Genomic DNA, 24,484 nt, shown 5'->3' with positions numbered 1-24,484 from the left:
GCCCGATCTCTTTGCTGAACGTAGATCTTAAGATATACACTAAAATCTTAGCCAACCGCTTAGCTCCCCTACTTACACAACTAATACACCTGGACCAAGTGGGCTTCATTTCTGGCCGCCAGGCCTCCGATAATACCAGGAGAGCCATAGATTTGATTCACTCTATCCATAAACAGAAGCTACCCTCGTTGTTGTTAGCATTAGATGCCGAGAAGGCTTTTGACAGAATCTCCTGGCCCTTCGCTTTCTCATTACTCCGGAGGATGGGTTTTTCTGGCAAATTCCAAGAAGGTGTTTCGGCGCTTTACAGATCCCCTACTGCCACGGTTTCTGTTAATCGCCTCACCTCTTCCGCGTTCAATATCACTAACGGCACCAGACAGGGATGCCCGCTCTCCCCGTTGCTATTTGCCCTGGTTATGGAACCACTGGCAGCAAGATCCGAGCTAATATACCGGTAGATATAGCTGGAGTGCGGGTAGGCCCTACTGAACATAAAATTGCGTTATACGCTGACGATGTCCTAATATCTCTAGGATCCCCATCTCAGTCGTTACAGCCGCTCCTCTCTGAGATAGACCTCTACTCTAAACATTCAGGTTATAAACTTAATACGAGTAAGACTGAAGTATTGAATTTTTATATCCCCGGCCCGATTAAGCTCTCTTTGGAAAATTCCTTTCCATTTCTATGGCACAAGCAAAAGATTAAATATCTAGGTATTTTTCTAACGCATAGCCATCATCAACTTTACCAAGCTAATTTCCCTAGGCTTTTAGATCGAATTAAGTCAGATTTGACTTCTTGGTCTAGTCTCATTATCTCCTGGATAGGTAGGGTAAACTCGGTGAAGATGAACGTGCTCCCTCAGATACTTTACCTGTTCCAGACCCTCCCGATATTTATTCCTCCATCTGTTTTTAAATTCTTACAGTTTCATACGTCACAATTCATATGGGCGAATAAGCGTCCCCGCGTCCGATTGAAACTCTTATAGCGCCCCACATTTAGTGGCGGCCTAGGCATCCCAGATTTTAGAAGATATTACTTAGCCACACAGCTCTCACACTGCATACAATGGTGTAACCCCGAATCTAGAAGGGTCTGGGTATCTATAGAAGCTGCCGAAATGGGTCTCTCTACTCTCTCTTCTCTTCTCTGGGTTTCAAAACCCTGCCGCCCCAGAACTATAGCATCCCACCCCGTAGTTTTCCGCTCACTAACGATTTGGGACTTTGCCAATAGGAAGTATGGCTTGGCCCCAGCCCCATCCCCTATCATTCCAATATTACATAACCCCGCATTCCCTCCTGGTACACATAAATCACTGTTTGCCCCTTGGAAAAATAGAGGTATCTTATATCTGAATAGGGATACTAGTTTTCCACCGTTTTCTCAGATTCAAGAAACTATTGATATTCCCTTTAAGTATTTTTATCAATTTTTACAACTCAGACATTTTCACTCCTCAACAGGCCGCGTCCTCTCTAGTAGAACCCTGACCACGTTTGAGACTATATGTTTCAGGCGTCACTCAACCAAAGGCCTAATTTCCCTCTTATATACTACTCTCACTGGGGACACTTCCTCTCAGCGTGATCCTCATGAGAGAGCATGGGAAACGGATTTAGGCTCGGCTTTAGATGACGAGGAATGGTCTGAGGCCTGGGGTAACGCGGCGTCTAGCTCTATCTGCGTTAGAATCAAAGAGAATATCTATAAATTATTATATAGATGGTACTATGTACCATCTCGCTTGAGTAAAATGTACCCAGATACGTCGGATAGGTGCTGGAGAGGATGTGGCGCAGAGGGCTCTTTCCTACATATATGGTGGTCATGTCCTAAAATATCGCACATGTGGAGGGACGTGATCAACTTTATATCTGGCTTGCTACAGATTTCCATTCCTTCTGACCCTAAATACATTCTCCTCCCCTTAAAACTACCAAATGTAACTCTCTCTGCACATGTTACATCTGCCCCACCTGCAGTGCAGCATGGTTTTGTTCAATTGCTAACTTTTTTTGGTTTGCTAACAAATCTGAATAAGGCCCATAATACATTAGATTTAAGTAATACTGCAATAGACAGGCACACAGACATAAAGAGAAAATCTTTTGAGTAATAACTTTCACAGATTGTGTGTTCCACCCTCACAAAGTACCAAGTGAGGCAGCAATCTTGGGAGCACTGCGTAGGATTATCCTGGGTGTAATAGTCTACCCCTAGAAGAGATGACACAAAATAGGGTGATTGCAGTGTCCTAACCAGTGCCGTAACTAGGCATTTTAGCGCTGTGTGCAAGAAATGGCATTGGCTTCCACCCAATGAAAGATAGGCGCGCAAAAAATATATAGGGACGTTGCTTAATGGGGAAGGGGTGTGGCCACAAAATAATACCAATTCATACTACGGTGCACAGTAGTCTCCATTATTCAAATTACGCTGCACAGTAGCGCCACTACACCAGGTAGAGCCCCTTTTTACACATTACGGCAGCCAGTCCCCCTTTTTACACATTACGTCAGACAGTGTCCCCCTTTTTACACATTACGGCAGACAGCGTCCCCCTTTTTACACATTACGGCAGCCAGTCCCCCTTTTTACACATTACGGCAGACAGCATCCCCTTTTTACACATTACGGCAGCCAGTCCTCCTTTTTACACATTACAGCAGCCAGCCCCCTTTTTTCCACATTACGGCAGACAGCGTCCCCCTTATTACACATTACGGCAGACAGCGTCCCCCTTTTTACTCATTACGGCAGATAGCGTCCCCCTTTTTACACAGTACGGCAGCCAGTCCCCCTTTTTACACATTACGGCAGCCAGTCCCCTTTTTACACATTATGGCAGACAGCGTCCCCTTTTTACACATTACGGCAGCCAGTCCCCTTTTTACACATTACGGCAGACAGCGTCCCCTTTTTACACATTACGGCAGCCAGTCCTCCTTTTTACACATTACAGCAGACAGAGTCCCCTTTTTACACATTACGGCAGCCAGTCCCCCTTTTTACACATTACGGCAGACAGCGTCCCCCTTATTACACATTACGGCAGACAGCGTCCCCCTTTTTACACATTATGGCAGACAGCGTCCCCTTTTTACACATTACGGCAGCCAGTCCTCCTTTTTACACATTACAGCAGACAGAGTCCCCTTTTTACACATTACGGCAGCCAGTCCCCCTTTTTACACATTACGGCAGACAGCGTCCCCCTTATTACACATTACGGCAGACAGCGTCCCCCTTTTTACTCATTACAGCAGACAGCATCCCCCTTTTTACACATTACGGCAGCCAGTCCCCCTTTTAACACAATACGGCAGACAGCGTGCCCTTTTTACTCATTACGGCAGACAGTCCCCCTTTTACACATTACGGCAGACAACGTGCCCTTTTTACACATTACGGCAGCCAGTCCCCCTTTTTACACATTACGGCAGACAGCGTGCCCTTTTACACATTACGACAGACAGTGTCCCCCTTTTTACACATTGCGGCAGACAGAATAGATAGATAGATAGATAGATAGATAGATAGATAGATACTTACCATCTCTCCCCGCTGGCTCAGGCTCCTCGGTGCAGGCTTCATGCGGCAGATCCCGGGCAGGGGAGGAGGAGGGAGGGAGACTGGAGCCGCAGCAGCGCTATGTAATTGGTGGTGGCGCCGCTGCAGATGTCCCTCTCCTTCCGCATTGGCTGGCCGACGCCGCTGTGAATGCTGGGATGAGGGAAGCGCATCCCAGCATTCACAGCAGCGCCGGGTAGCCAATGCAGAAGGAGAGGGACTGCTGCAGCGGCGCCACTACCAATTACATAGTGCTGCTGCGGCTCCAGTCCCCCTCCCTCCTCCTCCTCCCCTGCCTCTGGCGCTGCTGCTCCTCTCCTCTTCTCCAGTGCGGCGCACACAGCACAGCAGAAGCGACTTGTAATGAGTCAATTTGACTCATTACAAGCCGCTGGCCGTTGCGACCTCACGGTGACTGCGCTGTGTGCCAGGTGTGCCTGAAACACACGTAGTTATGGCTCTGGTCCTAACGCCTAGAGTAGGGACCCAACAAACAGCCAGGTCCATGTATTTTTCATCCCATCCACAAGTGTACCAGATGAGCAATGTTGGGCAATGAAGGTTACACTGTGGAAGGTGAGCCATTCAAGGGCCCAATGAATATATGGGAAAACTGACACTTGTGTAGTAGTATGAGATACCCTGCACAGAAAGATCTACGTGAAGTACATCCTGCCCACAGAGGAACCATCCGAGGCAGCCACCTGGGGTGCACTGTGTGGGTTGCTGCTGGCAGGGTGTGCAATCAGCGGAGGTACACATTACATGTAAAGCACATGGGAAGAACACATTTGCAGATTACTAACGGAAGCAGGAAAATTGGGATAACAAAATTATAAATGTCCTGGTCTCATAGGAGCAGTGCAGGTGGGCAGAGATGGACTGGGGCCTCTTTCCGGCCCTGGCATCCGTGTGCGCGTGCACGCAAAAGGGGGCGCGTGGACACTGCAAATGGGGACATGCCGCGAGTCAGGGGGCGTGGACAACACAGCACGCCCCCATATTGCTTAGCAATGGGGCGCGCAGACACTGCAAATGGGGGAGTGCCGCGAGAGACAGGGCATGGACTTGCGGCACTCCCCCATACTGCTTAGCAACGGGGCACTACGGGCGGCAGCAGGGGACAGTCTGATGCCGTTTCAGGGGCGAGGAGGGGGAGGGGCGATGGCCTCCGTTTGTAAATAAGGGAGGTGTGTCACTGCTGTTTAGGAGGAAAGAAGAGGCCAGGTATAACACAAGATTTGACCCCCAAAAAATGAAAAAAATTGTGTCGACATTTGTGTGTTGACTATTGTCATGTCGACCTTTTGTACCTGTTGATCTTGACCTCTGTTGACCTTTTATCTGTCGACCTTTTGTACTTGTAGAACTTTTGTACCTGCCGACCTAATGTATGTCGACCATATGGGGTCACCGTATTGTCTATTTACTGTAGATCTTCTATACCACCCCCATTATGAAGATATTGTGTGAAAATATGCAAATGCAGCAGCCGCCTGGATTTGTATTGAGACGCCCCCTGGCGGTTTTGCAAGTCCCAGCAGCAGTCAATTATCGAACTTGGTCCTCTGGTGGCGCAGCATGGGCGCCGCAGGAAGTGAGATGCCAGAGCCACCGTTACTGTGTACAGGATTGCAGTCGCAGGCTGAGACATGCCCGAAAAACGGCTGCATCATGCCTGCATTATTGCTGCCGCCGCTCCCAGTAACCTCCTGCAAATGGTCCCAGATTATCAATCACTTTGCAAAAAAAAATCATCTCTTCGACCGCCGCTGCAAGACCATCGCGGCACCTGCGCTCTGCGACATAGGCATGTGCGATGTTGGACAATAATCGCTCAATTTCTCCATTTGGCCATCTCTGGATCGGGTCCAGAGTTTGGAAAAACACAAGCTCTAAGGCGAAGGAAATGATGGATAAATAAGAAATGATAATATAAATATATTCTGGTTTGATCGGATGTCACTGCAAGCGCAATACTGAACGACTGTCTGTACCCTTGAAAGCTAAACTTGTGTTTAACATTGCTAAAATAACAGGCAATTGTGTTGTTCAAACCCATTTTTAGACATCAAAATGAAACAAGTTTTCCCATGCTTGAGCCAGGAAAGTGCATTCTCCCTTCTATTAAAGTGAATAAGCTGGCAGCAAGACTCAACAGCGACCTCAATCCACTATTTAGCCTTTAAAATCCATGCAGCAACCGTTATAGTAAATCATATTTCATGCTACTGTATATATGCTATACTGAAATTGACCACAAGGGGGCGTATTGATCTCACAAGCACTTTGCTCCAAATCACTATCCATTGAGGGATTTTTTTTCTTTTCTTTTTTTTTTTTTTTTTTAAAGATATTCAGGGATATGGGTCCGTTTTTTTCCAGCCTCTCTATATTTTTACAAGCCTGGGATATTAGCACCTCTATGAGAGAGCTGGAAACACTTTCCCTATGTGGTTATCCAACAGGAGCACAGCCATCAACTCTATCACACCCCAAGTTACCAGGTAAAGAGAAGAACTTTAATGCATTTTCATACCGTCATTTACACCTCCCATGTTTTCATCTGAGACTTTCTGTTATTCTGTAGTAAGGCAGTTGATTGTCATACCCTCTCTGTGTAGGCATCCATGAGATTCTGCATTGCTTCTGGGTTTCTATCAATGATTGATAAATGCAACAGATGTACAAGAGGAGAAAGCCCCAGACTGAGCTTCAGATGGAATTAAATCCCCTGATACATCTGTGGTAGTTTAATCCCAGTATGGCACCAGGAGATCTTTCAAACAACCCATGGAAAATGCCATTATTAATGCATAACTGATTGTGCAACTTCTAACTATCTATCTAGAATCCGAAGACTGAGCAGTTAAGAAGGAGTATATATATATATATATATATATATATATATATATATAGGTCATGCTACTTAGGAGAGGTCAGTTTAGCAGAAGATGTTGTGGGGGGTATAATCCCCTAATGAAAGCAGATGACTCCTTTCTGGGACCTGTGAATGGTGTCCTACTATACATCTCTGCTAGGGTTAATACCCTTCAGTGACACAGATACAGATTGACTTTGATGAAGCAGGATGTTAGTCTAGAAATCCTGCCACCTGGGGATTAGGAAGGATGGCAGCCCCCGAGATAGTGTCTCAGATATCACTGCAGACCCCTAACAACTAGCAGAGAGCAAGGTCCAAGGAGTGTCCTATGTATTTGTACTTATTATTTTGTAGTTTTCATGGACGGGTGACCTGGACTTCCCCATAAGCTGTAAATGACGGCACTGTTCGTGCAGCCTTGAGTCGAGTGTTACTACAACTCAAGAGCACCACAGGACATTGAAGATCTCCAGCAGCAGGTGGACCTGAGGACTCCAAGACAATGGCTTCCATTGGGGACTTTGACCCTGTGCACACCAGCGTGCCAGCCACAAAGATAGAGATCACTGTGTCATGCAGGTAGGTTTGACTGGGGAGGGGAGATGTTTGGGGTAGTAGAAGTGGGAAAGATACAGGTTCTGCTGTCTGTGCGGTGTGAATTATGGACTCAAGGTTCAGCATGTTGGACATAGAATGACAGATTAGTCATAGTCCCAGATTTGAGGAATTTAATCACAGTCTGGTATTTGGGACCATGAATCAATGTCCAGGATTTGAGGAACTGAATCAGGGTCCATTCTACTGATCCCATATGTGAGACATGAAGTCAAGATCCAGAATTTGGGTCTTTGAATCTAGTGCAGGTCTAAGGACTCTGGACTAAAAAGATCAGGACCTAGAACTCTTCATTTGGATATTTTGAACTGTAGAAAGTGAAAAGGGGAACAGGATATGAGAAGTGATGGGGAAACATGAACAACAAGTGGGAGGGAGAAGGTCAAGGAGACACAGAATGTGGGTAAACCCTGTAATATACAGCTGTGATAGAAGAATAATACACAACGCAAAATTAAAAGCAAAAATTCAGCACTGCAACATCCTACAAATCATTTTACTACAGGACACAACTGGTCTGTAAATCTTTCCAATTGTAAAAGTTGCAAAGTTTTGTATTCTTCGTTGTTGGTTAAGCGAGGACTAAAGTTAATAATGTGCAATTTCTTCACATTGTATTTTGTACAAAACCGGGCTTTACAGAATACTGTATGTTTGTGCATTTACGTTAGCAACACCAATGGCAAGGCAGATGAATTAAAGGAGGATTAGCAAATATGTTTATTGCACTGTACTGAACTCACTCCGGTAATCCAGCAATCACTGGCATCCTCGTTTTCTTATGTGCCTCATTATAGAGCGGTACAGAGTATGACCAGCTTGTTTATCCTTTACCAGAGATGATGCTAAAAATAAATAATATATATGTTTCCTGGATCCCTCTTAATTACTTCTGCTGGCATCAGCAGATTGCTGCACTCGCTCAATTAACACTGGATTCCAATCCAAGAGCCACTCGAGTGGAAAATGACTGTACAGATTGTTAATAGATGGGGTTAAAGTCAGACATATGGGGACTACAGCACAAGGAAGCTCAGCAAGAGTGTATGATAGAGGTGTTATACATTACGCTGTATAGCAGTGCTTCTCAAACATGGTCCTCAATGCACACTGACAGTCCAGGGTTTCAGGATATACATGATTGAGTGCGGGTGGCTAAATCAGTACCTCTGTAATTTTGATATAAACATTGGTGCTCAAGCATGGATATCCTTAAAACCTGGACTGTTAGTGTGCCTTGAGGACGGAGTTTGAGAAGGACGGCTATATATAATATGTAATGGCCGTGGAGCCAGCCTGGCAACTGAAAGGTTAAACGTTTCTTGTTACATGTCATAGAAAACAGCATGAGATGTTCTAGAGAAGCTCGGTGACTCGGCAGTGAGGGGGAAAGTAACAACATATGGACAGGGATTGGGAAATAATTCAAAGAGCGCGGAGCTGAAAATACTGGAGGTCTGTACTCTGGTGTCTCCTTCTCCAGGGAGGGAACATACCCACATTCCCCACAGGGACTGACTGCATCTTATCACATTACTATGGTGTATGTGTAGTATATGTCCCTGTGTGATGATGTCTACATCATAAACATACACATTATATACAAACATAGACATTATGGGGGTTATTCAGGTCGCAACGCTAAGTGATGCGACTGCCGTCTGCGGCGACAATGAACACACTGCAGGTACTGTCCGCTGAATGCATTCTGATTGCATTGTCTCCAGACACCTCTGTGCGTTCGTGGAGCGAGCAGGGGGGTGGCAACTGAGCGTTTTCGGGGTGGCTGCGTGACATCACACGCAGCTGCTCCGAAGAGAAAAATGGCGGCTGACCGCCTGCATACTCTGCCTAACTGTGGCTGCAGGGGGTCGTCCACGGTTGCTACGACCACAATTAAGTTGCAGTCGCAGGTGCTGGTCAGGCCATTCGGTTTGCTGGGCGGCTTTGCCCTGCGATGTGCGGCCCCCAGGATGTGATAGAAAGGATGGCAGATTCTGCTTTTTAGAAGAATCTGCAATCCTTACTGAATAACCCCCTATATACATACATACATACATATACATGAGATGTAGTTGGTGTCCCGACATATGGGATCTCTGCCGTAATCCTGAACGTAAGTATGCTGTGGAGGGTTAGGCTTAGGCTGCAGGGGGAGGGTTAGGGTTAGGCTGCGGGGGAAGGGAGGGATAGGCTGCTGGAGAAGGGTAAGTATTAGGCTGCAGGGGGAGGGAGGGTTAGTGTTAGGCTGCGGGGGGAGGGAGGGTTAGGCTGCAGGGAGAGGGTTAGGCTGCGGGGGCAGGAAGGCTTAGGATTAGGCTGCAGGGGGAGGGAGGGTTAGGTTTAGCCTGCTGGGGGAGGGTTAAGGTTAGGCTGTGGGTGAAGGGAGGGTTATAGTTAGGCTGCAGGGAGAGGGTTATGGTTAGGTTGCGGGGGGAGGGTTAGGCTTACGCTGCTGGTGGAAGGTTAGGGTTAGGCTGTGGGGGGAGGGAGGGTTAGGGTTAGGGTGCTGGGGGAGGTTAGGGATAGGCTGCAGGGGGAGGGTTCTGGTTAGGCTGCAGGGGGAGAGTTAGGCTGCAGGGGGAGGGAGGGTTAGGGTTAGGCTGCTGGGGGAGGTTAGGGATAGGCTGCAGGGGGAGAGTTAGGCTGCAGGGGGAGGAAGGGTTAGGCTGTGGAGGGAAGACATAGGGTTAGGATGCAGGGGGAGGGTTAGGGTTAGGCTGCTGGGGGAGGTTAGGGTTAGGGTTAGGCTGTGGAGGGTAGACATAGGGTTAGGATGCAGGGGGAGGGTTAGGGTTAGGCTGCTGGGGGAGGAAGGGTTAGGGTTAGGCTGTGGAGGGAAGACATAGGGTTAGGATGCAGGGGGAGGGTTAGGGTTAGGCTGCTGGGGGAGGTTAGGGTTAGGCTGCAGGAAGGGAGGGTTAATGTTAGGTTGCAAGAAAGGAGGGTTATAGTAAGGGGTAGGGTTAGTGTTAGTTTAGTTGTGAGTTGCTGTCAGGATGCCGATGTCGGCATTCTGACCACCGGCATCCTCACTGCCAGTATCCTGTATCCAACCCAAATAAATACATACATACATACAGTATTCCAGCAATTCTGAAAATGTTATTTTATGACTAGCGGATACAATCTTTATAGTGTTTCCATGTATAGTAATCACAGTGATTATTTTAAACTGGTTGGCTTATAGTATCCGTTATAGTATGTACGTGTGCTTTCTATATGGTTACTTATTTATCTTTATATTGGTATTTTATATACAATAAAGGTGATCTAGTGCAATCTAATCTATCTATTTCATACACATCTTTCTCTACTTATCTATTGTCTCATCTATCTATCTATTTATCTATCTATCTATCTATCTATCTATCTATCTATCTATCTATCTATCTATCTATCACTTTGTGTATGTATGTAATGTATCTACAAATGTGTGCTCCCTCACCTTTAAATTATTTATTACTGTATATAGATTTATTATTTATTTATCTATCTATATGTCTATCTATGTATCTTTAGATCTATCTATCTATCTATCTATCTATCTATCTCATATCTATCTATCTATCTATCTATCTATCTATCTATCTACTGAATCTAGCATCTATTTCTTATCTATATATTTTTTATCTGTTAATCTATCCACTTATCTATTATCTCATATATCTATCTATCTATCTATTTATTTATCTCATATCTACCTACCATTAATTGAACCAAATTAACGGCCATCTAGTGCGAACATATCCTTACTATCTGCTAATCCCCGTTCCGTTTATGGTTGTTTCAGTATGCTGTCATCATCATTAGTGGCTGTTGTTATTGCTCCTTTGTCAGGGGAATCACTTTACACCTTGTCAGCTCCCTGCAGAGCTGGGCTACTTTGGACACAGCATTTTCATGCATGTGGGTTTACAGAGCTCAGATCCATCATGTGTATGACTGTGATCCCCTGTAGTGTACTGTACTGTTCACCTCTGTTTTCAGCCAGTACCTTTATTTGTAGTTAGAAGAGAAATCTTCTCCCCAGCAGCAAATAAGTGTAATTGGCGTAAAAGAGAGTAAAGTATGTCACAGGAAGGACTGGGCTTCTCATTTCGAAAACACAGAAGACCCCAGAGAACAAATATTACTCAGACTTTCAGGTTCTTATCAACTGCGCGTTTCACCATTATAGAACTTCGGGTCTAGCAGTGTAACACTGTATTTTTTCACGGATTAACCCCATGCGTTAAAGCCAAACCTTTTCATCCAGTCACAGATTAGTCCTATATATTATTCTAAAGCTAAGTGAAAAATGTCAATTTAAATAATCTACGGTTGGAATGTGAGGGCTGGCACGTTTCCTTACAATGGTACATGGTTGTGCAGCTATGTGTGTTATCAGGGAACAGATGCATAACCCATCTATATGGAAATGTGTTTAGTCATCTACATCAGTTTTACATTTACTGTACTATTGCTAGCTCGTCACTTTGTCTTTTCCATGATATTTACTAATATGGCCCCAAAGTGGTGGTGGCAAGAGTGCCGGTTTACTTTGAGGCTCTTTGCCGACGTTATAAAACAAATAACATTTGAATTCTTTGTACAGTAAAGCCTTTGAGCATCTGTAGTCCCTAGACAAAAGCCTGTCTCCCATCCCTTAATCGATCCCCATTTCGTTTGGAATGTCCCAATTCCCAAACTGTTTTGGAAATGCGGGTGGAATTTGGATCATGCAGTTTGTGTGATTCATGGTTGGGACTTATTGTGTCACAAGTTATTTTTGTTTAAATCTTAGGATGTGTACACATGGTGAGATATTTTCTTTCGATTTTGACTATATAGTCAAAATCGCAAGAAAAGTTAGTGCAGATCGCAAGGTGAAAGTCACCTTGCGATCCCGATGCGCGGTCCCGCCAGGTCGGCATCGCAAGAAAAGATAGACTGTGCAGGCAAGTCAATCCTTGCTAGATCAGTGTACTATCTAGTTCATCTCACATGTCAATGACATCTCACATAAGCCAAAATCTCACATAAGCCAAAATCGTAAGCACACATAGTCCATAGCTCAAGAAAAGTTAGTCAAAATCTGTGCTATCTGGGCTCCAGGGAGTTCAAGGGAAATCGCAAGTGAAAATCAGGCATGGCAAGGATCTCACCGTGTGTACACATCCTAGTCTGCCTGTGCTAAATCCAGAAATGTAAATCTTAATCCAGACTGCGCTTCCACTTAGTTTATACTCCTAGGTTACCTATTTATGATTGTCATCATTGGCACAGAGTTTATAACTGAGGGCTGTTAGCTGTGCCCACCAAGTGGTAGCTACCGTTATTCCATCTATTATTACTGTATGTACATGTAAGGACCTGTGGAGAGATTTAGCAAAGATTGGAGAGAGTTAAAGTACCAACCAATCAGCTCCCAACTGTCATTTTTCAAACACAGCCTATAACATGGCAGTTAGGAGCTGGTTGGATGAACCAACATCTCTTTCCAAGATTTGCTAAATCTTCCCATATACTGTACAATTGTGTCCTCATACATCTAGACTCAGTGGGAGATGCCTGGCCCAAGTGATCTTATAGGTCCCAGGCTACTCCGCTAGCATCGGGCATCTTTGTGGCTGAAAATGCATCTAAATCGCAACACAAGACACACTAGGAGACTCTGCTGATTAATTTGATTTGCAACACCTGTATGCGACTGAGTCTGTATATGGAACATAAGGGAACAAAGCCACAGTCGTAGCACTTCACAAGCAGATTCAGAGACTGGGTCACAGACAGATATACAAGTGTCACATATCAAATGAATCAGCACAGTCTCCTGGTGGAAGCATTGTGTTGCGACTAAGACGCATTGTCGGCAAAAAAGATGCCCAACGCTAGCAGAATCTCATATGGGCTGTTTGTTTCGACTGCAGCAAAGATGTATGAGGACACATCTGTACTGGTGATGCGGTCAAAATCCCGGCAGTCGGTATCCCGACTGATCCTGGTGGTAAGTACTGGGGTTTGGTTTAGGGTTAGGCACTAGGGGGAAGGTTAGGGTTAGGCACTAGGGGGTGGGGAAGGTAAGGGTTAAGCTGCGGCGGTGGTAGTGGTAGACACAATGCTTCGGAGCCCAGGGCAAGATGAAGAGTGGCAAAAAAAAAACACACACGAAAAAAGGTATGTGTGTGCGCCGAAGGCGCGCACTGAAAAATGGGCGTGGCCATGCTCCAGAAGGGGTGTGGCCACTGAAAATGGGGCGTGCCAACATGACTATCACCTAGCCCCTGTGTCGCTTCTCAGCACACTATCACCTACCCCTTGTGTCGTCTCTCAGCACACCTTCATTCAATTTTTGCACAGTACGCATGCAGAGTCCCCTTTTTACACAGTGCCAGATACACAATTGCCTCACAGTGCCAGATACACAGTGCCCCACAGTGTCAGATCCACAGTGACAGTTACAGCGCCCCACAGTGCCAGATACAATGCCCCACAGTGCCAGATACAATGCCCCACAGTGCCAGATACATGCCCCACAGTGCCAGTTACATTACCCCACAGTGCCAGTTACAATGCCCCACAGTGCCAGTTACAATGCCCCACAGTGCCAGTTACAAGGCCTCACAGTGCCAGATACAATGCCCCACAGTGCCAGATACAATGCCCCACAGTGCCAGATACATGCCTCACAGTGCCATACATGCCCCACAGTGCCAGTTACATTGCCCCACAGTGCCAGTTACAATGCCCAACAGTGCCAGTTACATGCCCCACAGTGCCAGTTACATGCCCCACAGTGCCAGATACAATGCCCCACAGTGCCAGTTACAATGCCCCACAGTGCCAGTTACATGCCCCACAGTGCCAGTTACATGCCCCACAGTGCCAGATACAATGCCCCACAGTGCCAGTTACAATGCCCCACAGTGCCAGTTACAATGCTCCACAGTGCCAGATACAATGCCCCACAGTGCCAGGTACATGCCCCACAGGGCCACACATGCCCCACAGTGCCATATACAATGCCCCACAGTGCCAGTTACATGCCCCACAGTGCCATACATGCCCCACAGTGTCATACATTCCCCACAGTGCCAGATACATGCCCCACAGTACCAGATATAAGACCACCAAGGCCCCCCCCCCCGTCACTCACCGCTTCCTTCCTTCTGCTATGTGAGGGGAGGAGAGCGCAGCGCCTCTCCTGCCCCTCAACGCTCCAGGTCTCCGGCGGCGGCTATGTGGTGCCGGTTCGCTAGCCAATCAGAGTTCGCGGACCGGCAGCCAATCAGGAGCCTGTCCGCAAGCTCTGATTGCCTAACGCCGCCGGAGACCGGACACACACGCAGCGCTGCTGGCAGCGCCACGCGGCAGCGGCAGGAGAGATGCTGCTCTCTCCTCCCCTCACATTGCAGTGTGAAGGGGGTGAGTGGGCATGATGCCCTGGCCGCCGGCAGCGCCCCCCTCTGCTGGACCTGCCAAGGCGCCCAGGGCACGTGCCCCACCCACCCTGCCTTAGTTACGCCTCTGGGTAGAGGTTACAGTTGGGCTGCGGGAGAGGTGAGTTAGGGTTACGGTTAGTGGTAGGGTGAAAATACTTATCGGGATCCACCAGGATTCTGGCCGTCTGGATTCCACTGTCAGTCTTCTGACTGTTGGGATCCTGACTACTGGGATTTCATACCCAACCCCATATACTGTGACACCTCACACAAACAACATTTATTTATATATTGTTTTGTGAAACTTTACATGTTGCTTATAGTTTATCTGAATTTGTTACAGTTGCAATTCTTATCATAAGACAGTGTTTCCCAAACTTATTTTGAATCACGGCAAATGAGATTTTTTATCGCAGCACCCCTAGGCCAAAAGTTTCTTATTTGAGAAATTTAGAAAGAGATATTAAATTAAGTAAATTCAGAAAGAGATATTAAATTATATTAAATTAAGTATATGCCATCTTTAGGGTCAGTTGTGTGGTGAGGAACAAGATTTGCTTCCGTTTGTCCACATATTTTATGACTGGCTGCCACCAGCACTGGTTTTGCCTATTACATTGACCATAAAAAATTTGAATTAGTCCTGGACCACCAACCCAAGACCCCCCTGCATGTGTATCAAGCAGGGGCGTCTTAAGAGAGGAGGGGGCCCGTGTGCACACTCCGGGTGTGCCCCCTCCTCTCCACAGCGCCGTAGGATCTGGCAATACACCGGAGTCTACGGCACATGTGCAGGTCTCCTAAAACATCGCGCCCATCATGGTTCGGAGACAAAAGTCTTACTGTGCATGCGCGGCGGACATTTTTGCGTTGTTTTTTGCAACGATGACTGCCGCTGCAGGGTGGACTTCGGAGAGGTGAGTTTGAAAACTATGGGTGCAATGTGTGTGGTGTGGGGCCCCCCCCTGGACCCACGGGCCCATGTGCACCGCACACATTGCACCCATAATACAAATGCCAATGGTATGAGAACCACTGTCATTAGATAATTTTGCAGCAAGTGTGTTACGTATCATATTGATATACTGTATTCTATTACTGAAGTTTGCATGCATTTGGTGGCTGATTGCACTGAATTTCAGAATTGTTTAGCGGGGGCGGGCTACTGTGGCATGATTGTGTGTCACATTCCCGCATTGTCCACTTATGTTATGCCATGCCCCACATCCAGCACGCCTCAGTACACCCCCTGCCAATAAAAACGTCAAGTATGCAATACATATATGCATTTGATTAGTGTGGTTATTATTTGCATGGTACTTTCATTCTATTAATATAAAATACATATTTTTATTCTTATTTTTTTTATACATAGCATGCCCTAATATCATTATTATATCTGGATATCATACTTCCCAACATTTTAAAATGTGGATGCGGGACTCCCATACGTGCGCAGGCGACCAAAAATGGGTGTGGCCTATATAAAGGGGCATGGCCTTGTGGCGGTGCCGCAATCGCAAGGCACGCCCCCGTTTTCCATCACTAAGGGGGCATGGCCAGCTCTCTGAGAGCTGCTAGCATGCCTTCAGTCCCTCTGTCTCCACTGAATAGATGGAGTGCGCATGCTATGCAAGGCAGCAAGTGACAGTAGCCTGCCAACTGCCCCCCCCCCCCCCACCACCACCACGGGACATTTGTGGTCCACGGGTGGGACAGCCGGACTGTGCCGAAAAAACTGGACTGTCCCGTGATAATCGGGACAGTTGGGAGGTATGGGATTTCATCTTTGTATTATTATACTAATTTTATAGTCAGAACTCGCCAATTTGCAGCGCTCGACTGAAAATGCAGGGAGTGTCAGGGAGAGAGCAGAGGTGATGCATCTATGAGCTCCACCTCCCCTCATGATAGTCTGACACTGCCTGGATCTGGGGACGGGGCCGCACTGTGGCCAATATTATTGCAAAACACAGCATAAGGGGAGGCAGCGATCAGATCTGCCTCACTGAAGTGGGTGTGGCTTCATGCAGTGTCATGTGACCTATCCATGAAGCTCCCTAGCACACAACCAGGAGCAGCCAACATGATGGACAAGCTGATGATTAAGATGGCTCCAGAAGTAATAAAGACTATCTCCATTACTGAGCTTAAACTGGTGTTACCTGCCATCAGCACACAAGGGGTTTCTGAATTGTCAAGGAATTTTAAAATACTAAAATTTCCTGTGCATAGCTATACATTATATATTGTGTTTTTAAAATATAGTTACAATTGGTGTGGGCTGATGCCTTAAAGAATAAGATCTACTGTTGTATTGACTTGTTCCTGTTTGTTAGCAGAGGGTTTAAGTTGGACCAGGGGCCAGCATGCTTAAAAATAGAGTTTGCTCTCTTGGACAAATGTGAGAGTTCAGTGTTTGATCCATGAGTAAGAATATTGATGGCAAAAGGGTGAGTGCAGCATGGTGGGTTTTAAAAGCTTTTTAGTGCTCTCTAAATATGTATGGGATTTTATATAATAAATAAATATATATATATATATATATATATATATATATACTCTTTTGTGAGTGCAAACTGTATACATGAGTCTGTGTATGTGTGTGTGTGTGTGTGTATATATATATATATATATATATATAGTCATATGATATAGGATAGGTGCTTAGTGGACGGAAGACCTCTGGATAGATGTTGCCCATGCCATCTGGATAGCTTCCCAAGGCTCCCTGATATTTGCAGGTGCAGGCTCTTGGTTTTCCCATAAATGATCGATTAGGCTCATGTTGGGTGAATGTGTTGGCCACCCATTCGTCTGACCTCTCCAGAAAGCTCCTCAAACCAATTCTGGACAATTTGGGACTGATGACACAGTGCATTATACTGCTGGAATATTCCATCATTGTGGGGGTACATGAAATCCATGAAGGGCTGCAAATGGTCACCAAGCACTGCAACGTAGCAGTTACCGGTCAATGATGTGTTCAGGTGGATCAGCGGACCCAACCCATGCCACACCGTTATGGAGAGACACTCAGCCTGCACAGCGCCATGTTGATAACTGGGGTCCATGGCCTCATGGGGTCTGTGCCACACCTAAACCCTACCATCAGCCCGAAACAACTGGAACCTCTACATGGACCACGCCACATGTTGCCAGTCCTCCATAGTCCAATCAGCGAAGTCACAAGCCCAGGTGAGGTGCTGAATCAGGTGGTGTAGTGTTAACATAACAGGGGCACTCTGGTTGGTCTCCTGCTCCCATATCCTATGGAAGCTTAACACTGTACCTACCTGGATATGTGTCTGGTACCTCCTGCATTGAATGTGGATGTGATTTTGGACAGTGGGCCTGATTCATGTTTGTAAGTAAAGCAAAAAAGCAAGCAGCTGGGCAAAACCGTGTTGTGCTGCAGGTGGGGCAGATGTAATATGTGCAGAGAGATTTTGATTTTTTATGATTTTAGTTTTTCTGTGCAGGGTAAATACTGGCTGCTTCACCTTTATTTTTACACTAAAATGTAGATTTCAGTTTGAACACACCCCATCCAAATTGAACTCTCTCTGCACATATTACATCTGCCCCACCTGCAAGGCAATATGGTTTTGCCCAGTTGATTGCTTTTTTTGCTTTACTTACAAGCATGAATCAGGCCCCATATGTGCCTACCAGTGATGTCATCACATCTCAGCGCCATCTGATGATGTCATCATGCTTCTTAGGTATTCCTGCATGCACAGTAATCACCAATGTCTGCAGGTCCTAATGGGGAATAACTCTTACAGTTCTTACTGCTTCAAATCACAGACAATGAAAGTCAGCTCATCCTCACAAGTGACTGTGCAGCAGTTACAGATTCCCCTATTAGGTGGATAGGTCACGGGCAGTTCCTCCTCTCCTCAGTAATGTGCCAATAAAGTCCACTCTACCAATGACCCAGTTCTAGTTCCACATCTTCCTCCTCTGACCTTATTATCCAGTCTTTCTTCGAGCATCCTAAGAGCAGATAAGCTCCAAACATGTTAGTCACAAACAGATGTGTGAGAGAGGTCTGCGTGCTGCGACCTCCGTGTCACATCACTCCTGCCCACCTCCCTTTCTGATAACTGTTGACAAACAGAGGAATCATTACACCATCCTGTCACACCATCCTGTCAGCCGTCTCCATTTTACTGCAACGCCTCACTGCAGGAGTCCTATTACTACGAGATAATTACCCCATAGGGTTTCATATTACCCGCAGGGGGTATTTATCTGAAAAAAACTTTTCTCTGGTTATTTGGCCATCAATTATTTCCTGACTCTGTCTGTACTAGTAACTTACTTTGTGACAGCGTATTAGTGTTTGCGAATCTCACATTAACCCTGTGCGTGTTACCCTTAAGACAAGACGGAGTTAGTTTTATCACGCCATGAAATAATTATGAGAAGCGGCAATCAGAGAAATCAATGAGGTCACAGCAGTTTTGCATCTCCTATTATTAGTGATAGTGCACAATCTCCATCTAATCCCCGGGGTCATGCTATTTTAATGAAAGCTGTCAGATTTACCATCGCATTAAACTCCCCTCCATGATTTATTTCATATTCTCTGTTTCAAATCTCCCCCTGGAGGTGGTGGCTCTGCCTAATACTTGTAATCTAATTGCTAGCAGTTCTCATATAAGAGGAGCAATGAGAATTTGCACCCACCCAATCACTGGCAGGGGATGCCTGTAGTGAGTCACAGGAAGGGTAAGGAGGGCCATAGACCCCCAGAGAGCGCAGGAAACTCCTGACACGATAGACTGGTTGCAGCCTCTGGTACGCTTCCATCCAGTGATGTATGTAAATAATGTGTGTAGGTCTCTCAAGTACGAGTCAGGCCACGTATCTTTAAAACATCATCCGGTTGTTGTGTTCAAAACTGAGGGTCCCATTTATCAACGAGTTGCTATTTAAATCTCCTTGCGTATGATAAATCAGCCAATCAGCTCCTAACTGTCATGTGTTTGAAAAATGACAGTTGGAAGCTGATTGACTGGAGCACCATTTATCATATGCAACTAGTTTTAACTTTTAAATAGCTAAAATTCGTTGATAAGTGTTCCCATGGTTCCTGGAGAAGAGATGCAGCTAAGCACATTGGGGCTCTTTCAGTTATCAAGCCCCGTCCCTGTTGATGTAAAGGGCCACATATACGGGGTCCGTTGAGAGGGGGCAGGGAGAAAAACAGCATGATTCGCATTATTTTAGCCCCACCCCCTTCATATGGACCCGCGATTCCCAGCATTATCACCCTGTCCAGCCCACTTCACTAGGAAGTGGGCAGGATGCGGGAGAAACATCCACTCTTCTGGTGGTCCAGGGGACAACCCGAGAAATATTGAGAGTCTCCCGCACCTTTCCGGGAGAGTAGGTAAGTATCGAGCCTTGGAGAGAGCTAAATTGGAGAAGTTGCCAATAGCAACCAATCAGCTTACAGCTAACATTTATCTAACACAATCGATAAAGTGACAGTTGTCTCTGTCCAAGGCTTGATGCATCTCCCCCTTTATGGGAAATATATTAAGCACTCAGCAGACACTGGTCGGCTATACAAACTTCTAGTGGCTGTAAGCCTGGGAACTTTTAGCAGCTGGACATACATCTATGGAATGTACATAGATCCCAGAGCTGGATTCATGGGGAGAAATATCAAACCTTGGAGACTGATAAGTGGAGAGAGATAAAGGGGCAGATGTACTAAGCCGTGGAAGGAGCTAAAGTACCAGCCACTCAGATGCTAACTGCCATTTTTCAGTTCAGTTAATGTTGGGATGTATCCAGGAGCAGTTCTAGGCACGGGCAAGCAGGGTGGGCACCCGGGGCGCTGCAGCCCATGGGCGCGGCTGCAGTCATTCCGCAAGCGCCCGCTGGCCACCCGCACCACGCTGTCGCTCCCCAGCTGCAGCAGGCGTCGTGGGCTGTGTGGGCGCCCGCTGCAGCCAGCTCCATCGTCAGACACTAGAGGTCATAATTGACCTCTAGTGTCTGTGTGGCGCTGCTATGGGAGAGACGAGCGGGCGGATCAGCAGCGGCAGCAGAGACAGAGCAGCAGCAGCGGGCGGGAAGCAGGAGCGAGGCTGGTAAGTATTGGGGTTTTTTGTTACTTCTTTAGTGTTTGTTAGCGGCACTACCAGGGGGCACAACTACAGGGTGCACAACTACTGGGGGCACAACTACTGAGGGCACAACTGCTGGGGGTAAATCTACAAGGGGTACAACAACAGGGAGCACAACTACTGGGGGCAATGCTACAGGGGGCATAACTACTAAGGCCATAACTACAGGGGGCATAACTGTGGCCACGCCCCTTCCCTATTTTTTTTTGTACTATGTTTGTCCTGAGGAGGGGCGGGGGAGGGGGGGGGGGGGGGGTAGATGGAAACTTTTGTCCTGGGCGCCACAAGGTCTAGAACCGGCCCTGGTTGTTTCGCATACAAAATGTGATGTTTGATATATCCCGCTCTAGTGAGTAACACTCTTAGAGTACCAAGGATACCGCACAGCAACAGATATATTTGGCTGGAGTACAGAAGATGCTGACCAGGATGAAAAGCCCAGAGCTGTAATGTCATCCGTTCATGATTCAGAGTGAGCATATGCTCCCAGCCATGTTTCTGAATTATTACCACCTATACCTGTCTCCACTTTTGTTCATGGAATGGCAGAACAGAGCAGGATGAGATAGATTCTCTGAGAGAAGGGTGAGGAGGCTACTACTGATTATTACCCCAGACCTGGGCTCATGGGCAAACCTGGGTGCCTGGTGGGGGCCTAGTCACTGACTGTACATACGATCGTAGGTGCATGCGGTTCTGCTCACAGGGCATATGTGCTCTGTGCCGGCACAAATGCAGGAGGAGGTGCATAGCACTGGAGGTGCGATGCGATCGCATCTGAGATAAACATTGCGACCATCAGTCGTGTTGTTCATCTGCCACTGCAGGCAGACTAAGCCGAGCTTACTCAGGATTGCTGTTGCAGTATGGCTTGCAAGGCCAAGGAAACTGCGTCTTGCGATGCAGTCCTTGGCCTTGCCTCTTCTGGAATACGGGGGTGACACGCCCCTGTTTCCGGCAACGCCAGGTGCCCCCACCCTTGTCCTTGCCTGCAGGACCCTGACCCCATGTGCAGGACCCCGACATCAGACAAATGCAGTAATGATCCTTACTGAATTAGACCCAAAGACCAGAAGCAGCCCTGGCATTCCAGCACAGGCTAGCTTGCGCCCATATGCCTGGTGGTCCAGTTGTAGCTTTGTTGCTGTACTGACAGTGTTCCCCCAGCAGGGCTTCTCCCTTAGCATCTTTCCTGTCAGTAATTCCACTGAAGTACAGTACACTGCTGTCAGACTTACAACCTGAGGCTGCTATGATTGAAGAAAGAGGACAACAGCCTAAAATACATGCTTGGGAAATATATATAAATTTATAGTGACAGCGGCATTTCATCTGCCGGAATCCCGGTAGCGAGTCCCCTTGCGGGCTCGCTGCACTCGCCATGCTTTGATCACCACAGGTTTTATTCCAACTCGGTTGGTGGCGTGGACACATCAACCAATTGGGACTATGGGGCTTGTGTCGGGATTCCAGCCGCCGGTAAAATGCCGGCTGTTGGGATTCCAGCGTCGGTATCCTGAATGACGGGACCCCAACACCCTGGCATTTTAACTGCATCCCATTTTCTATACCCCTTCATAATAGAGTGCATTGCTGGGCAGTGAGATAAGGGAAGCGCAGTCCTACTTTTTGTAATCTGATCTTTTTGAAATCCAATAATTTGTCAGCAGTTAATTCCGTTACAGAATTTGAGCCTTTGATCCTATGGATCTAATGTTATTGGATTATTGACACCTGCATGAACGTATCCATTTGACAATTCTATAGAAATTAATTGTATTGTAGAAATTGTAATGCAGGCATCTTTTTTTATTATTTACAGTAATAAATTAAGAAAACAAATACTGGGTACAGAAAGTGAAAAACAAGGAGGGAGGGGTGTGAAACTTAAGCAAGTAGTTAATCTTTGAAAAATTGGATACTTGTACAAATTATTAGCATGTTATCAATTTGCTTAATAGTAAATGGTACAAGTTGATGGTTTTGTAAATAAATGATCATTTGGGACAAGACGGAAATGGTACCACCAGGTGCTATAGGGGAGGGCAGGCAGTGGTGTGGTATGGCAACCCTCATTCTGAAGCCCAAACCGGGATGTTAATAGTTGGTGCAGGCAATGGGGAAACTGCTTGCTCTGTTGCAGGGTGTGCAGTGGCCATGGGTCCCACGCTTACCTCCGGGACCCATGGCCTCTCCATTTCCTGCAACAGCAGTATTTCTGTATCTGACACTGATTGGAGAGCCTCCCTACTTTGCATGGTAACCGTTACCTTTGATTGTGATTAACCGGTCAAAAACCCTTCTCCTAGACTATAGCAAGTACTATGAAAGTAAGTAGGACACATGATCAAATAAGCAACCGAGCAGGTGGAATTGCAGCTCCAGGCCCATCTTGGTTTATAGGCCAATTGAAGGCTGAATTCAATAAATTTTTATCCAATCAGAGCTGTCACGTTGATGTGTCATCCACACATGGTAAACATATTGGTTTCCATTGAACTAATAGGCTGCAGCCCCTTGAATATTCATATTAGTATCTCAGTGATGTCACTTGTTCTTAGTGAATTCACATGTTCTATTTTATGAATATTGGTACAGCTCACAAACTGTTATACTCTTATTAACATTGGTTCAGTCCAATATGGCTGTCCCTATTATAAACAGTTGGTACAATCAACTCAGATACCAATATATGTAGGGAATAACCACCACAAATAGTTGAATTTCCTAAGTAGGACTATGCTTTAAAGATGGTGATGTTTTATATGATTTATAATGTAGAATACAATTGTATAAAACTAAAACAACACTATAATGTGGATTGTCAGATTGTCTTCTGATGATATTAACATGTGTGTGTGTTACAGAATTTGGACTGGACTTGCCTAGTCTTTCGGCATGTCTTTGAGACTTCTGGGGGAGTTCTGCCAAGCTCCAGGTAGAGCAGATGAGTCTCCCTGATTCTGTCCATTTCTCTAGTGAAATGAGCACTCCAGTGACTTGATGCGATTTGCAGTAGATTGCGTCATTGTGACCCCACCCCCCACTGATGACTGTCAGGAGGGCTCCAGTTAAAGCCATCTTATATCATGAAAAACAGGATTCTCCTGTAACATCAGCATTGAGCCTGGGAGCTGGTTGGGGATCCGGTCGTGATCCCAGCCGTCTAAATACTAATGCTGGAATCCCGACATTGCTCGGAATGCCAGCGACAGCATGCTGACAAGGCTCACAATCCTTGCGCCGGTATCCCAACTGCTGGTATTGTGTTGCCGGGCCGCCAGAGAGGTAAGCCGTTTGGGCATTTTAGGTTCAGGGGTTAGGTTTGGGCACCTTGTGGAGGGTTAGGGTTAGGCTGCAGGGCGGGGGGGGGGGGGGGGGGGCGATGGTGGTGGTTAGGTTTAGGCTGCAGAAAAGGGGTTATGTTTAGGCACCTCGGGGAGGGTTAGATTTAGAGGGAGGGGGGGGGGTTAGGTTTAGGCTGCAGGAAGGGGGTTATGTTTAGGCACCACCGGGGAGGGGGAGGGTTAGGTTTAGGCTGCAGGAAAGGGGTTATGTTTAGGCACCTCGGGGAGGGTTAGGGTTAGAGGGGGGGGAGGGGGGGGTGGTGATGGTTAGGTTTAGGCTGCAGGAAGGGGGTTATGTTTAGGCACCTCGGGGAGGGTTAGGGTTAGATGGGGGGGTGGGGGCGTGGTGGTTGTTAGGTTTAGGCTGCAGGAAGGGGGTTATGTTTAGGCACCACTGGGGAGGGGTAGGGTTAGGCTGCGATTATGGTGGTTAGGTTTAGGCTGCAGGAAAGGGGTTATGTTTAGGCACCTCGGGGAGGGTTAGAT

The 24,484-nt window shown here is 46.6% G+C and overlaps 1 protein-coding gene across 1 annotated transcript in view; it reads left to right on the top strand.

The window, feature by feature from the left end:
- Positions 1–5,945: 5,945 nt before the first annotated feature.
- The window catches only part of CPNE9 (copine family member 9), a 560,849-nt gene continuing 542,310 nt past the window's right edge, over positions 5,946–24,484 (top strand). The window contains exons 1-2 of the mRNA XM_063940993.1: positions 5,946–6,089; positions 6,821–7,045. Coding sequence (XP_063797063.1) covers positions 6,969–7,045 — 77 coding nt within the window. The 5' untranslated portion in view covers positions 5,946–6,089; positions 6,821–6,968. The remainder of the gene's footprint in view (positions 6,090–6,820; positions 7,046–24,484) is intronic.

This window comes from Pseudophryne corroboree, chromosome 9 (assembly GCF_028390025.1).
Source record: "Pseudophryne corroboree isolate aPseCor3 chromosome 9, aPseCor3.hap2, whole genome shotgun sequence".
Taxonomy (NCBI): domain Eukaryota; kingdom Metazoa; phylum Chordata; class Amphibia; order Anura; family Myobatrachidae; genus Pseudophryne; species Pseudophryne corroboree.
The sequence above is the reverse complement of the archived record's forward strand: the minus strand, read 5'-3'. Positions and strand labels throughout refer to the sequence as shown.